This window comes from Bemisia tabaci, chromosome 8, assembly GCF_918797505.1.
Source record: "Bemisia tabaci chromosome 8, PGI_BMITA_v3".
NCBI lineage: Eukaryota > Metazoa > Arthropoda > Insecta > Hemiptera > Aleyrodidae > Bemisia > Bemisia tabaci.
In genome coordinates, this window is record NC_092800.1 from 25,225,727 (window position 1) to 25,240,541 (window position 14,815).

At 41.2% G+C, this 14,815-nt stretch overlaps 1 protein-coding gene across 1 annotated transcript in view; it reads right to left on the reverse strand.

Moving 5' to 3' along the window:
- The window catches only part of sif (still life), a 468,396-nt gene that overhangs the window by 344,389 nt on the left and 109,192 nt on the right, over positions 1-14,815 (reverse strand). The window contains exons 13-15 of the mRNA XM_072303597.1: positions 13,542-13,809; positions 12,419-12,670; positions 3,722-3,851 (exon numbers count right to left, since the gene is read on the reverse strand). Coding sequence (XP_072159698.1) covers positions 3,722-3,851; positions 12,419-12,670; positions 13,542-13,809 — 650 coding nt within the window. The remainder of the gene's footprint in view (positions 1-3,721; positions 3,852-12,418; positions 12,671-13,541; positions 13,810-14,815) is intronic.

The window sequence follows — 14,815 nt, forward strand, 5'->3', positions numbered from 1 at the left end:
GCACTGTAGAATTGTTAGGTGATTCGTCAAGGGGTTCCTGGCTTAGTCGAACTGTCATGCAATATATCGCATGAATTAAGTAATAATTTCTGCAAATTTTGAATTTTTGGCCCCAAAAAAACGAAAGCCCCTGCGTAATGAACACGAACCTTGCGAATTATTCTTCTTTTTCTCTCTCAGTTTTTTTCTTTAAAAAAAAATTCTGCTTTCATTTCCCTAAATTTAGCAGATTTTGTGGTTTAGAATAATTATTCATGCTGATGCGCAAACTTTATCCTTCTTTTTTGGATAAAAATTCAAAATATGCTGAGATTCTTTACTTTATCGACGCGATGTATAGCGGATCAGCTAGACCAAGCAAGAAATCACCGTGACGAATAACCTAACCACTCTACAATGCTGTCACCACACATTGAGAGAGGCCAAGATGTTGGTCTCTGAGGGATTCTGGAAAATCTGGAAGCTTTTGTATTTTATTAGAAGAAATTTGGCAACATCAAATTATCCATAAGCTTATTATTTCGCAGTAAGGCTGCCCATCGAGAATTGAAAGGTGAAAAGAGCCTATAGAAAGTTCAGTTATCGATCGAAGTTCTAGAAATGGTGTGTGCAAATTCAGGATTTGGGCCCCTTCAATTCGAGAGATACTTCCAGCACATCCGTGAAGTTGGTTTAGTTGCGTGACCTAACTTGAACCCAACCTGACGCTGCTATGATCGGTTCTCGGGCTTTGTGACCGATCAGAACCTCGAACAATCAAGAAAATATGCTAATTTTTTACTAAATCTATGCGATACATCGCTTGTCTGCTAGATCACGCCAGAAATAGAGACGAATCATCTTAAACATAGAGATCCAACACGAAACGACAAAGACGTGGCTTGATCCTAAAATCGAATCAAAGCAATAATCTCATCAAATCGCGATAAACCTGCACAAGTTGACTCCAGAAACTCAACAAGGTTCCGCCGATGAACTTTAACGGTCAGTGGAGGAGAGGTGAAACAGTTCCACCACCGCTCTCAAGGGGGCGATACGCGTACGACAACGGTTGCGGACTGTGAGGAAATCGAAGACTTTTCCCTCGCATCAAAGGAAATAAAAGATTTCCCGACTTAGAACCCCGAACCGGCAAACCTCGGCTATTTTTATCGTCCGTACGAGTGCACAGAGTAAGTGGCCCCACTCGTGTCCATATAAAGCGTAATTAATGCTCACTAAAAGCCTTCGTCTCGCGGCGAAAAGTTAATTCTTGACCGAGAAAAAGCGAGCTCCTTCCATGTTCTCTTAATGACGCTGTTAACCTGCTTCCGCGGTTGCGTCGATGTCATAGTTCAGACGAAACCACGAATTAATGGCCTGGTTACACGCTCAAATTTCCGTCAAATTCCGATCAAAATGATGACCAAGATGGCGGTCGAGAGTTATCTAGATTGATGAGTAAAATTAATTAAAACAGCGTGTTGATTGAAATAAGCATGAAATAAGCACACATTCGAGGTAAATTTTAAATAATGTTGGCGACAAACAACATCCCTGTTTTAAACCCTTAGTCACATAAAATCCCGCTGACAGCCCCCCATGATACTTAATTTTGGTAAAACTCCCTTTATAAAATCGCTTGACAGCATCAATCAACCCCCCGTTAAAATTCGATTCCTCCTGGGAGGAGGCGTAGGGGACGCCCAGTGAGAGGTTGGCGACAGGGGGTGTTAAGTGAGATGAGGGAGTGTCAACTCCCTGATAACCTGTGGGAAGACCGAGCTTTATGGCGATTAGGTGTCGCAAAGCGCCAAAGAGCGCTATAACAGCGACTCGTATGTATGTATGAAATAAGCACGGTTATGTGGAAATCAGATGAAGGATGAGCCCCACAGTTCCATCATCTACCATCAAATTTTTGCAGGCCGCAGAAATTTGATGGTAGATGGTGCGCACCAGTCACCATTTGATCGGAAATCGATGGGAATTTGAGCGTGTAACCAGCACATAAGGGGCTCGGAGGACGAGGCGCATAAGTGCAGTTTTTGCTATTTCGAGAAATACGTGTTTGAAGTTTCGAAATTACATGGATCCTTATGGCGGCAAGAAAGTTCAAACTGACTCTGTGATGCTTGAAAATTAGGATTTGGGAGTGACTTTTGCGCAGGATATGCATTATGGCTAGTTTCACTTGAAATCATTAATATCTCATTGTTTTGAAAACTGCACTTATGCGCCTTGTCCTCCAAGACCCTCAATCTGCAATCCTACATCAAAGTTGACACCTATGTGCATGCGCAATTTTTTAGGATTAGACGAATTCTGAAACCGGTGGCAAAATTTTCGGATTGTCAAGGAATTCAGCGTGCACCTTGCGGCGAATCGAGTCATTTTTATGATGATATGACAGCGCTGTTTCCGATCTTAGTGCCTCCGCGGAGTGATTTAAACATCTCTCGGTGAACACTCAAATCGAGTTACAGGCTAGTAGTTTGACAACCGGGTCGATTTTACTTGAGGATGGATTTACGCTCGGAATCACTTTACGTGTACGAGAATCAGTTGGACGGAGTTAAACAGAAAGGAACCAAGCCACATCAGGATCGAACCGAGAAAAAGAGGTTTTACGTTTGGCTCCTGCATAAGACTCAATGTAAAAGATAAACTTTAAGTTCAATTTCTGCAAAATTTGCTCCAACAAAAACTTATAATTTTTGATGATAGATAGTAGAGCATTGGTTGAGTTCAAAATCACTCATGACTCAATTTTATCCAAAATGTGGGTTGGTTCCTTTCTGCTTAACTCGGTCCAGTTGTGCGTGTAACGAATTACTGGTTTGATGACTGATACTGGACTACTACTTGAAACAAGAGATCCGGATCGACAGCTAAAGCTAAAATTTTAAGATACCTTGACTTGAAATATCTTTACTATTGTACATATAAACTCGAAAGATTTAAACGCAAGCTCTCATTGTGTTATCAACGTGGCAAGGCTTTCGAATTAATATGAGTCAAGGCGCTTTAGTACTTTTAAATCGTAACATTTTAATCCAATAAAAAATAAAACTTTCAACTTTAGAGAATTAAAAATTTTTCATGGCCAATATATTCTTGTTTGCAATTGGAAATGTATTGGATGAGCGATGGTAATGATTTGCGACGACTTGACTTGTCATGCCTTCAGTTTCACGTGATACGCCACGCTTCAACGCATGCTTAGCTCAGTAACTAGTTGCGTGACCTAACCAAACCCAACTAGGTTTTCCCATCGTTTGTAGGACATGTTGAGCAGGTGGTGAGCTACTAATAAACATTGCTGTTAGGTTCATTCCATCGATAAATAAATTGATATAAAGGATTTAGAAACCATGTAAACTTTAGTAGACACCATAAAAAAATGTTTTGCCACATTTGATCGGGTCCTACTTTTCGCGTGTGGCGAGCAGGTGTATCTGACGCTTGAGGTGGGTCGAAAAGTGGACGCAAACGTTGGCCAAAATTCATCAAGCAACTGAATTTATTTCTTAAATGCAACAGATCGTTTTTTCCCCTTTGGTTTGCAACCCTGCCAATTTGGTTGGAAAAGTCGACCGAATCCACTCGCGGAAATTCGCCTCGAGTAACCGCGAGGGACGAGTTTTGTTATTTCAGTTTCACCATCCATGAACTTAAACCAAAAAGAGAGAGACGGAAGGGACGAGAGAGAGAAGGGACGAGAAAAAGTTTATTGTCTTACCTCAGAGGATGTCAAGTAGCAGAGACGTGAATCGGTGCTCTCAATGGATGCCTGCTGCACGATACCGTAGCGTCCCTCCCGGTCGCTCATGTAATCGGAACGTAAGCTGTCTTGCCTCTCGAACATGTTCCTGAAAACAGAACCACACCAACAACGTCAATATAAATAAATACAACTCGCGCCTGAGAGGTGTGTATGAGAGGGAGGGTGAGGGTGTGTGTGTGCATGTCTTACATCAGAAGTGGGGCCGAGACTGTGGAGTGTGCCTCAGAACTGGGGCAGACCATGAAAATACCCAACAGAACTGGGGCTGCCTCACTTATGGGCCGTGCCCCACTTCTGGAAAATATCCCCAAAACCCCCCCAAAAAACCCCGAAAACCCTTGAGAGCCCCCGGGGCGGCCAGGTTAGGTTAGGTTATGGTTAGGTTAGGTTAGGTTAGGTCAGGTTAGGTTAGGTCAGGTTAGGTTAGGTCAGGTTAGGTTAGGTCAGGTTAGGTTAGGTTAGGTCAGGTTAGGTTAGGAAGGCCTAAGGATGAGTCAAGTAAGGTTTGGTTAGGTTAGAATGGGTTAAATAAGCCTTTTTTCGCAAGGTGCCCCACTTCTGTTGTGAAACATAACTGTGTGTGTGCGCGCCTTGTGTCTTTTTGACGAGCCGAGGAATGCCGCATCTGATCAATGAGTGCGAGAGAGAAAGACGACAAAGCTGACAAGAATGCCACAAAATTTAGAAAATGAAATTCCCTGACGTATCCCGGATTTCTGACACCTTTGAGTAAAATTCCCTGACAAGTGGAATGCAATTTGGCAAATAAGACATAATTTGAAATATGTTTTAGGCATAAAGGTAAATTTACAATTTTTCGCTCTACAGCCCGCAGGAGGCTCATTGTCAATGTTATGGAAAAAGTTTGATGACTAGTTTCCCATTCAAAATGTTTTTTCCTGTCTATGAGTTTTTACCAGGAGAAAATTTACAACTATCTTTATTGGCGGCTAAAGTGCACTAACGTAAAATTCCAAACGGTAGAGGAGATTCCTGGTACCCGGAGCAGATTCCCTGATTCTTCCTGAAATGTTTAATTCCTTTACGAGTCCCAGTTTTTCCCGGTCCTAGATATGAGGATTTAAATGCGCCTATCTGACTCCTGCGTTATGTACATATATTTGTCCTGTTTTCTCTGATTCCCTGATGAATCCCGGTTTCCCGGTCCTAAACATTAGGATTTAAATGCGTCTATCTGAGCAAATTCCCTGATTCTCCCGGAAATTTTTCATTCCCTGATGAATCCCGGTTTTCCCTGGTCCTAAACATGAGGATTTAAATGCATCTAATTGATCAGATTCCCTGATTTTCCCTGAGATTTTTTATTCCCTGATGAATCCCGGTTTTCCCTGGTCCTAAACATGAGGATTTAAATGCATCTAATCGATCAGATTCCCTGATTTTCCCTGAGATTTTTTATTCCCTGATGAATCCCGGTTTTCCCTGGTCCTAAACATGAGGATTCAAATGCGTCTAATTGATCAGATTCCCTGATTCTCCCTGAGATTTTTCAGTCCCTGATGAATCATGGGTTTCCCTGGTCCTAAACATGAGGATTCAAATGCGTCTAATTGATCAGATTCCCTGATTCTCCCGGAAATTTTTCGTTCCCTGAAATTTTTCGTTTCCTGAGATCACGGGTTTTCCCGGTTCTATACATGAGGATTTAAATGCGTCTGTCTGAGCACATTCCCTGATTCTAATGCAATTATTCGCGATCCTTCTCGCTTCCTTTTTGAAAATTTATGGCAGACGCACGTTTCACCCCCCCCCCCCCCGCCCCACGGAGCTTCTTCAGTGCTGAAACTAACGCTAAAATACTAAAAACACAAAATAATCCATCGATTGTCCACGCGAAATTCGGCATATTTCAATTTCATTTTCCCAGATTCTCCCTGAAATTTTTCATTCCCTGATGAATCCCGGTTGTCCCGGTCCTGGACATGAGGCTTTAGATGCGTCGATCCGACTCCTGGAAAATATGTATTTTTCCTGCTTTCCCTCCTCCCTCGCGCGACTCCGTCAATCCAATTTCCGACTGGGTGACTAATCGACTCCGCTGTCTCGCGCTCCCCGCGAAGGGACGACCGGACCCGCGCGGAGGGATTTTCCGCCAAAGCGAGCAACCGTGCGAAATCACTTTCGCTGCCCTTGGGCTTGGGCTGAAAATGTCATCAAACTTTTTGTAATTAAATTTCATTCGTTACGCGTCAGGACTTACAATCCAAGCGGCTTCCGACGAAAGTATTACTCGAGTAATTGGAGCCCGCCCCTCGTCCCTACGCAGTGTTGCCGCGTGGTGCGATACGCGGTGATAGCTCAAAATGTCCGAACTAGAGTCCCTTTACACTGAGAGTCAAGACAATTTGAATCCATTTCTGATTGGTTCCCGTATTTTAGGCCTTCACAGTGTCGCAAACGGGAATAAATATTACATTTTCACCGATTGCAAAGATTATAATCTGGAATGGACCAGGGAGTTATGGGTTCGGCAAGGAACAAACGGAATGAGAGAAGGAACGGAGAAAGGAATTTGAGAATGGGCCGATCAAAGATTACAAAAAACGTTCAATTTCTGTAATCTGTATTCTCGTTTGTGACTCCATGAGGGGGTGTTGTCTTGACTCTCAGTATAAAGGGACTCTAGTCCGAACGCCCTGAAAAAATAATTCTTTCGGCTCAAGCCTGGCGATTCTTGAATTTGCCACCGAGATTCTTTTGTCTTGTATCACGCTGAATTTTTCTCGAAACGAGAAAAAAATGCTAGGTTTAAGAACAAAACTTCCTAAAAAAGTCTTGCTACTTCAACTCAACTATCGGCTTTTAATTGGTCGGAATTCGATTAGCTTCTTCTCCCCTTTGAACTGATTTATTGGAATTTTAGATAAAATTGTTGGTTTTCTCACGAAAAAGTACGTGAGAAAAATTATACTACAACCCTACGAAGATTTCTTGCCACCACCCAATTTTCGGTTATCAAGGCTTTTTCAGACCTGCAGACAGTCTGAAACACCTATATCGTCGATTCCTGAACCAAAGAACGTACCTTTATCCGCAGGTTGCAAAAATAATTGATTCAAGCGATTCAATTTTTTTTACAACAATGTACCAGTGCCATTTATGTCCAAAATTTGGCTGATTTTCGCACGAGATCAGAAGAAAACCCGGTGAAATTTTGAGTTAGAAATGCCCGCGATTCTCCTGCCTGGTAAAAATGCAGTTTGCGAGGGGAAATTTGGCAACATTGAAATGCAGTTACGTTCTTTTAAGAGACAATACAGGGCAACTAATGGCACATATTTCGTTTCAGAATTGAGCTAGAAATGGTACTAAGTTCTTCTTTGCAAAAAACAAACCATTTTGACCGGTCGCGCAATCCGCAATACTCTGCACCGAAAAAAAGGATGCTGGTTTTACATTCTGGGCGTAAAAAAGTGTGCGACAACTCACAGAACGCTGAATCAACCGCCACAGTGGTTAGTTTTACATCTTGACATTGCTAAATTTACTGCTGCAGCGGTTAATTCAACGTTTTATGAGTTGTTGCACACGTTTTTACATCCAGAATGTTAGATCAGTATCCTTTTTTTTCGGTGTGACTGAGTCTGAGGTCTTCGATTCAGAGTGAGTGATTGGCAACGCTGCAAGTGGAAAAGTTCAAGTTCGAGGTCAATCGAGTTTGAGATAATTACAAGCGTGAGGGTTAGCGCCAACCCCATTCGGCGACGGCCGAGGGTTGTCATCGGAGGCGAGACGAGAAATTAAGGGAACTAGGGGGGGGGGGGGGTTGGAAGTCAATTCTCGGATAGAGTACATGTTGGCGGCGCTTGAATAAAGCGATTGATGAGCAATAAATGAACAAAATCCGTCAAATTGTCAAACGGTAGTCTCCTCTTTAAAAGCATGTTTTCATGCTAAGAGGGGCTACGCAAACCAAAAAGAACTAATGTACAGGGTTTGCATCCTTCATAGTTCATTTTGATTTGGTTATTTTTCGTATATAGCCATTTAGAAATTAATACGTCAAATATGTTCAACTTAGCCAAGGGTGTCTACTAAAACAAGCGGGCCATAAATCAATTCTTGTACTATCATATAAATAAGCTCCAATCTTATATATAAGTTCCAAGACCTCCTAAATTTGCAAATCTGGTAACGCTTCGTTCCAGCGTTCTACCGTGCGGATTTTCTTGATTTTTGCGGCTTTTGACAGGCAATTGTCTCTAAATGAGCCTGCTTTATTCGGATTTTGTAAATATGACCCAGGTTTTTTTACATTACGCGGTAAAGTTGCGAATTCTCCCATTTAAACAATGTGAATTTTTATTTTTTGTCATAGTTCGTGTGAACGTTCTACTGGACCGATTTCCATAATTTTTGCGGTTGTCTACAGGTAATAGTCCCTAGATGAGCCCGCTGCAATCAAATTTTGGAAATATGACCCAAATTGTTTTATAAGCGAGTATACCTGGGAGCTTAGAAATGGGGCAAAATTGAACTGAGCGGGAAATTGTGAGTCTTGGTCTGTTATTATAGGGTAAGATAAGTGAATTAAAGGTATGCTCCTTTACTACAGACTATCCAAAAGTAACGAAACGCTCCGTTCCAATCGTTCCGTTCCGTTTCGGTCTTGGCCTGGAGTTAGAAATAAATGGCGGTTTTCTTATTTGATTCTTATTGGTCCAATTGTTCCCGGCCATAGGGAAAATGGACAAATGAGAGTCGGGTATGAAAATATTTTCATTTTTTTTGGCCGTTCTTTCGTCGAAGAGGGCCTAAGAGAGGGCGAAGCGCCCTCTAGGGGTTGGGCCGCGTAGCGGCCAGGGGGCATAGCCCCCTAGTTACTTGTACTTCTCCAGTACATTCCCCATCTGTTCCAATCCAATTTCAGTACATTCCCCATTCTGCACGCCTGGATTTTATCCATTTTTTTTTCTGCTCTGTAATCCGAAATTACCGAAACACCATTCTGTGACAGACGCAACTGACCCAGCATAACCTTTCGAAAAGTCCTTGATTTTGGTTTTCAAAAGCTGTCACGAGCTTGGCAGGAAAAATCGAGGGAATTTTTTGTGCCCCACTCGCTACCCTGAAAGTAGGTGATCCCCACGAAGCCTCCTGGAATCGGGCGCTTGGAGGTTCATCGTCCGTGATGAGGAATTGGGTTACTTATCCGCGGCCCAGGCTCAAGACCGACTGTCATCACTCTTAATAATTTTTCCCCAGCCGCGACGGAGAGTGACAGATTTGAGCGGCGCGTCGGCCGCTCATCGGAAGTATTGCGTGCCCAGTCCCGACGGATGATTAATAGAGCCCCTCAACTCGGAAACTAAGCCGAGCTAAGGAAGAACGCCGTATGAGCCTCCAGACGTTGTCAAATCTCCTTTGATAAAACGTTCACTTTTTAAAGCAACTTGTGTATCTATTTTTTCCAATTTTTTCTAACGCCTTGTCTCCACGGGACGTTTCACGGGATTTTTCCCAAGTTTGAATCGCAGGAATGAAACTTCTGCGCTTTTTTCTCGTTAAACAACACAACAAAGAGCCATACACAAAAAGGGCCCAATAACGGAAAAACTCGCTTTGTGAAAGATCTGGAAAAATACTACAGGAACAGCTGTACAAATCACCGCAAACCGCGCTTCAATATCTGGATCTGGTGCCTCGTAACAGCCGGAGTTCGACATTAAAACACCTGCAAAAATGGGTGAAAATCGGGGACTTGCCCCCCCCCCCCCCCCCCATAACTCGAAAACGTGTAAAGGGTCACCCTAAAGATGAGAAAAACCCTCACATCGACTCCAATTTCGAGGGCCCAAAAACTTTGCGCGTGGCTCTTTTCTTCTTCTTCTTTTTAAGTCGTTCCTGGGACTCCACAATGACTCTTAGTTGACACTGGGATTAATATTAACTAACTCACTATTTTTCCCAATTTTGCAGGTGAGATTTCTCCCTGGGACAAAGCCCATGAAACGTCCCGTGCCGTGGAGACAAGGCATCAGAATTTCAATCGCGGTTTAATGTGAATTTCCTGAGGATTTCAAGCGAAACTATTTAAAATTCTCCTCGAAAAATACATAAATATCGAAGGTAATTTGACAACGTTCGAATGTTTGGACAGCGTTCTTTCTTAGCACGGCAGCCGTGCTACGGAAGAACGCTGTATCATCATTCGGACGTTGCCAGTTTCCTCGTGATTAAAGATTTATTTTTGATGAAATTTATGAATGTTTCTACTTGACAATGGAGTTGTTGCATGTGTGAGGGATTTACGATTTGTCCATTGATTCTTAGGTAAAAGTTCGCGTGAAACACGATGGTGCCACTGGTTTTCTCTGAAATCATCTCCCAAGCTCAAAAAAAGCTCTCAAGTTGATGCCAAAATGGAGGGGATATCCCACCCTACCCTGAGAGTCCACCTCTACATCAAGACAAACTCTCCATGCAAAGATAGGGAGCAAATACATTGACAGGGCTGCCACTTTATTTGGGGACTCGAAAACTGAAAAAAACGGCATCACTGCTAATGTATTTGCTCCCTATCTTTGCATGGAGAGTTTGTCTTGATGTAAACGTGGACTCTCAGGATAGCGTGGGATATTCCCTCCATTTTGGCCTCAACTTGAGAGCTTATTTTGAGCTTGGGAGATGATTTCAGAGAAAACCAGTGGCACTATTGTGTTTCTCGCGAACTTTTACATAAGAATCAATGGTCAAATCGCAAATCCCTCACACATGCAACATCCCCATTCCCGATAATCCAAATTAAATAGCCTATAAAATTCTCAAGTTTCCAAGAAAATTCTTGCTTCATCAAAGGGAACTGGGCATTGCCTAATGGGGGTCATACGTCGTGTTCTTTCATTGTAAGGTAGAGCGCACTGCAGTGTGAGGGGTGGGTTCATATGCCAGCCACTTTAAACAACCGGATTTCGTCTATCCATTTCACCTTTGGTGCTTCTGTGGGAAGCCTCAACGGAGTGACGACAGGAAAGACAATTTTTAATAAGAAAACTTGAGAATTTAATAAAAAGTCAGTGTTTTTCCGGAGGTTAGGGAATTATTTCATTTGACAAGGGGGCTGCACCGAGCACGAGGTTCACATTACCAAAAAAAGTCGAAAAAAAATGTATGCTGAGAATTTGGTAGTTAGCATTTAAGCCAGTAGCTCCTTGTTTCAGTACTTGCTCAGTAGCTCATTGAACCCTACATCCCAAACTGCGTCTGCTCGTAAATTAATTAAAAATCGTCGCAGGTGAGTTTTTCATTAAAAAAATTTTAAAATTGTTTTATTAACTTAACTTGTGCAGGAATATCGCTTCCTCTTTCATACATCCTACATCATACCAATAAATGGGAATATAATGAGGCTACAGGGTGTCTTTTTTGGGGGGGGGAGGGGGGAAGGGGTAACCGAGAGAAAAAGTGGCGAATCTTCTCGAAGATATGACATTTTAACTCCCATATTCCGCCGGACCCGGCACAATACAGGGTGTCTCTTAGTTCGAAATTTTCAGAGAGTCCGGAAATAGTACTGATTTTTTAAAGGCCGTCCGAATGCACTGAAAATGTGCGGAAATTGAGCAAAAAGGTCCAGAATTTTTTCATTCATACCTTACGTGTTTTTAATAAAGCCTGCAAGCAAGTATGCAATCACCTGCGCATTGATTCCTAAAGCAGTACATATTTGCCCGCAAGATAGCCATTGTGTAGTCAGTTAAACCTCAAGCCACCAATGAAATTTTGTATCAACATAATTTTTATCGCAGTTTGAGCAAGAGTTTTAAATTTTCGAAATTTTTTTTTTTCTCCAAATGGGGTCCTGAAAAAGTACTGAATTTTTCTGCTAAGGAGTTATTGAATTCCTTGGGAATGTACAGAAAAAGTACAAGTAATGGTAAAAATATTGCTATGTGGCCTGAGATGTTTCTAGGTGTTAGAGACCATATTGAAATTTCTTCTTGACTTTTTTCACAGGAAAATCACACATAATATACTTTGAATTACAAAAAGCATGCAATTTTCAATGTTTTTGAAAGACCTATCGGCCCATTTGTTTTGCACTCAAAAATTGAAAACTTTCAATAAGTGAAAATTAAAAGAATATACAGAGGAGAACTCATTATTTCCAATTCAGAGTCTGTAAAGAGATCCCTGATTTTTTGCACTTTTTAAGAAAAGTTCCTAAATCCTACGCGTTTTAAGTCACCTTTTTCCCCTTGATACTTGCAGATTTTTCAGAGCGCTGGGATCCCCGAGAGTACAAAGAAGTAAAAAACATTCTTTTGAAGGTCATAAACAAAATATCTAAATAATGCAAAGGCCAATGAAATTCGTATATATCAGGGCGATTTTCCGAAATTCAGGACATTCAAGAACTTGAAAAATCGAAAAAGAATTGAAGACAATTAAAGTACCTACTTTCCGAGATGTCATGACTCACCCCAGCGCTGTGTTTCATTCACACAATTAAACTGGAGAGATTGCCTGTATCCCTCTCTACTCTGGAAAAAATTATTATCTCTCTCTTTCTCTTCAACCGTTTCGATTTCGAGCACTGCCCCTTCTGATTCTAATTCGATTTCACAGATAAGTTTAAAGTGGAACATCTAGTTTGATATGAATATGAACGAGGCAAAAAGCAAGTCTCACCTTCTTTCGAAAGAATCTGCTGGGTTTGACTTATAACCGCTGTCACCTAAACTTGAGTCTTGCCGGAGAGAGGGCAACGAGTCCCATGGCGAACGGCGGTGAGGCCTGGGTGGTTGTCCATCTGGTGGTTGGTACGTTGAGGTACTTATTCCAGATGTAGCACTGCCAAGAGTTGAGCTTCCCGACCTCCAGCCATCGCTGTGACGGAACCATTGAGCACGGGCAGATTCACCCAAACAAGAAGCACATCGACTGCGCACAGAAAAAACACACAATTACAGCCTAAAGTACTAAACACATAGTGTCTGGAATTCTTGACCATGCCCACTCTCTGATTTTTTTTTTTTCAGGAGCTCACTCTCTGATGAAAAACCAAAGTTTTTTTTTCCATTTCCACAGGATTTTCTTGGGGAAAACTATAGAATTTTCTTTTATCATTCGGCCGATTCTTGTCGTACATTCAAATTTTTAATTCCGAAACTGTTTCTGATGTTTATATTATCTGGTCAATTAAGGCTTCTCAATTATTATGATGATTTAAAGATTCAAATATGTCATTTACGAGGTATATAATGGTGGTTCAGGAGCGATGATATAAACCTTAATAACAGAGTTCGAAACTCACCAACGCCAACGCGTCAAATGCGCCTAAGAAATAGGTCATGGCGCCTAAAAAATGAAGGCTCTGCGCCAATGTGGCCCCTAAAAATTGCCCCCCACCTACAAAAAAAATCTTAATTTTTCTGTCAGATGATTTTTCGAAAGTTACAATTTACAGCTACTAGTTCTGTGACTAAAGGATCTTGCATCTAACTTTTCACTAAATGCGCCGTGATACAGGCAAAAAGTCAATTTGGCCCTTAAAAAATCTTCAATAGCTTCTAAAAAGGGCACTTGATGGGCCACATGGCTTCTGAAACTCAAAAGTAAGTTTCGAACAATGCTTAGTAACAATAGATATTTATAAGTTCCGCAAACTTTGAAAACGAAACATCTCTAATTGATAGAAGAAGAGATTCCCAATTTCAGGGAGGGATTCCCTGATAGGTCCTGGTTTTTCCCTGTCTTAGATATCATGCCATGAATAGGAAAATTCTTTGTGTTAAGAAAAAAAGAGACTTACTTGGAAGCACTATGATAACCACGATCACTGAGGTAGCCTCGATCCCTTGCCTCTCTGTCACTGAGATAACCTCTATCACGGTCGCTGACGTAGCCTCTTTCTCGATCGCTTACATAGCCCCTCTCTCGGTCGCTCATATAGCCCCTTTCACGTGCTAGCTCATTGCGATCACTGTAGTAACCTTCTCGATCTCTGCTACCTTGTCGCTCAACAGCGGGCATTCTGTGCGCTAATGGTGGGAGAGTTGATGACTTGTTATTGTTGTTCCCTGGAGTGGAAAAGTAAAATATGTATTTTTTGATGCAGACAAAAAATAATAAACGATAAGATTACAGTAGAAAATACTGCCTTGCTAAGGAAAAATGCTGTAAGAGCACTCGAATGGTGCTTAATTTCTCTCCAAAGAGTACGATTTTTTCGAAAGAGTTATAAATATTTTTCCTTGAAATTTTCAGACACTTTAAATGGGATTCTGAATGAAATTCTCTAGAAATTTGGAAGAGAAATATTCACAAATTTTTCAAAAAATTCGTATTTTATCAAACGACATTTGCCCACATCTCAAGGTTCATGCGGCGTTTTTCCTTAGCACGGTAAAGTAGAAATTACAGAAAGTACACACGAACTATGAGAGGAAACTAAAATTGATTATTAAGATTGAAGATACGGATTTCCTGTTTCTTTTCTTAATCTACAATAAAGAGCATTGCTAGGTTCCAATATCTATGGCCAAATTGCGATACCAATTGTCTCCATTGACGACTTTGCAGACTTTCTGTCATATTTTTTCTTTGGAAAGCAATTCGATGAAATTTCTTGAAAACTTCCTTGATTTTTCTTCTCTGATGACAGAATATTACGGATGAATATTAAGCTATAAAATTAGCTTTTTTCTTTTCAAAAAACTAAATTAGGGGCAGCAATTTTGAGTCACCATAATGAAGATATGTGGTTTCGCACTGCTGCCGTGGATATGATTGTGACTCATACGGAAGTAGAACAAATTTTAAAGGTTGGATACAGTTTTAAAAGTTTGTTAGAGAATCTTCTTTCCTGAGAAATACAGTTGTTTGAGAGGCCATGGACTGTCTTGGCATGAAAATGTTTGTATTTTAATGCAATGACTGGATTCCAAGCAATTGATGATTTTATGGACCACTAAAAAAGGTACGAATTTCAGCATTCTGATACATGTTTCTTAACCAAAATTTCACGTAAAACACAATGCGTACAACGAAAATTACCAAAATCAACTCCTTTCGAAGAAAATTAAT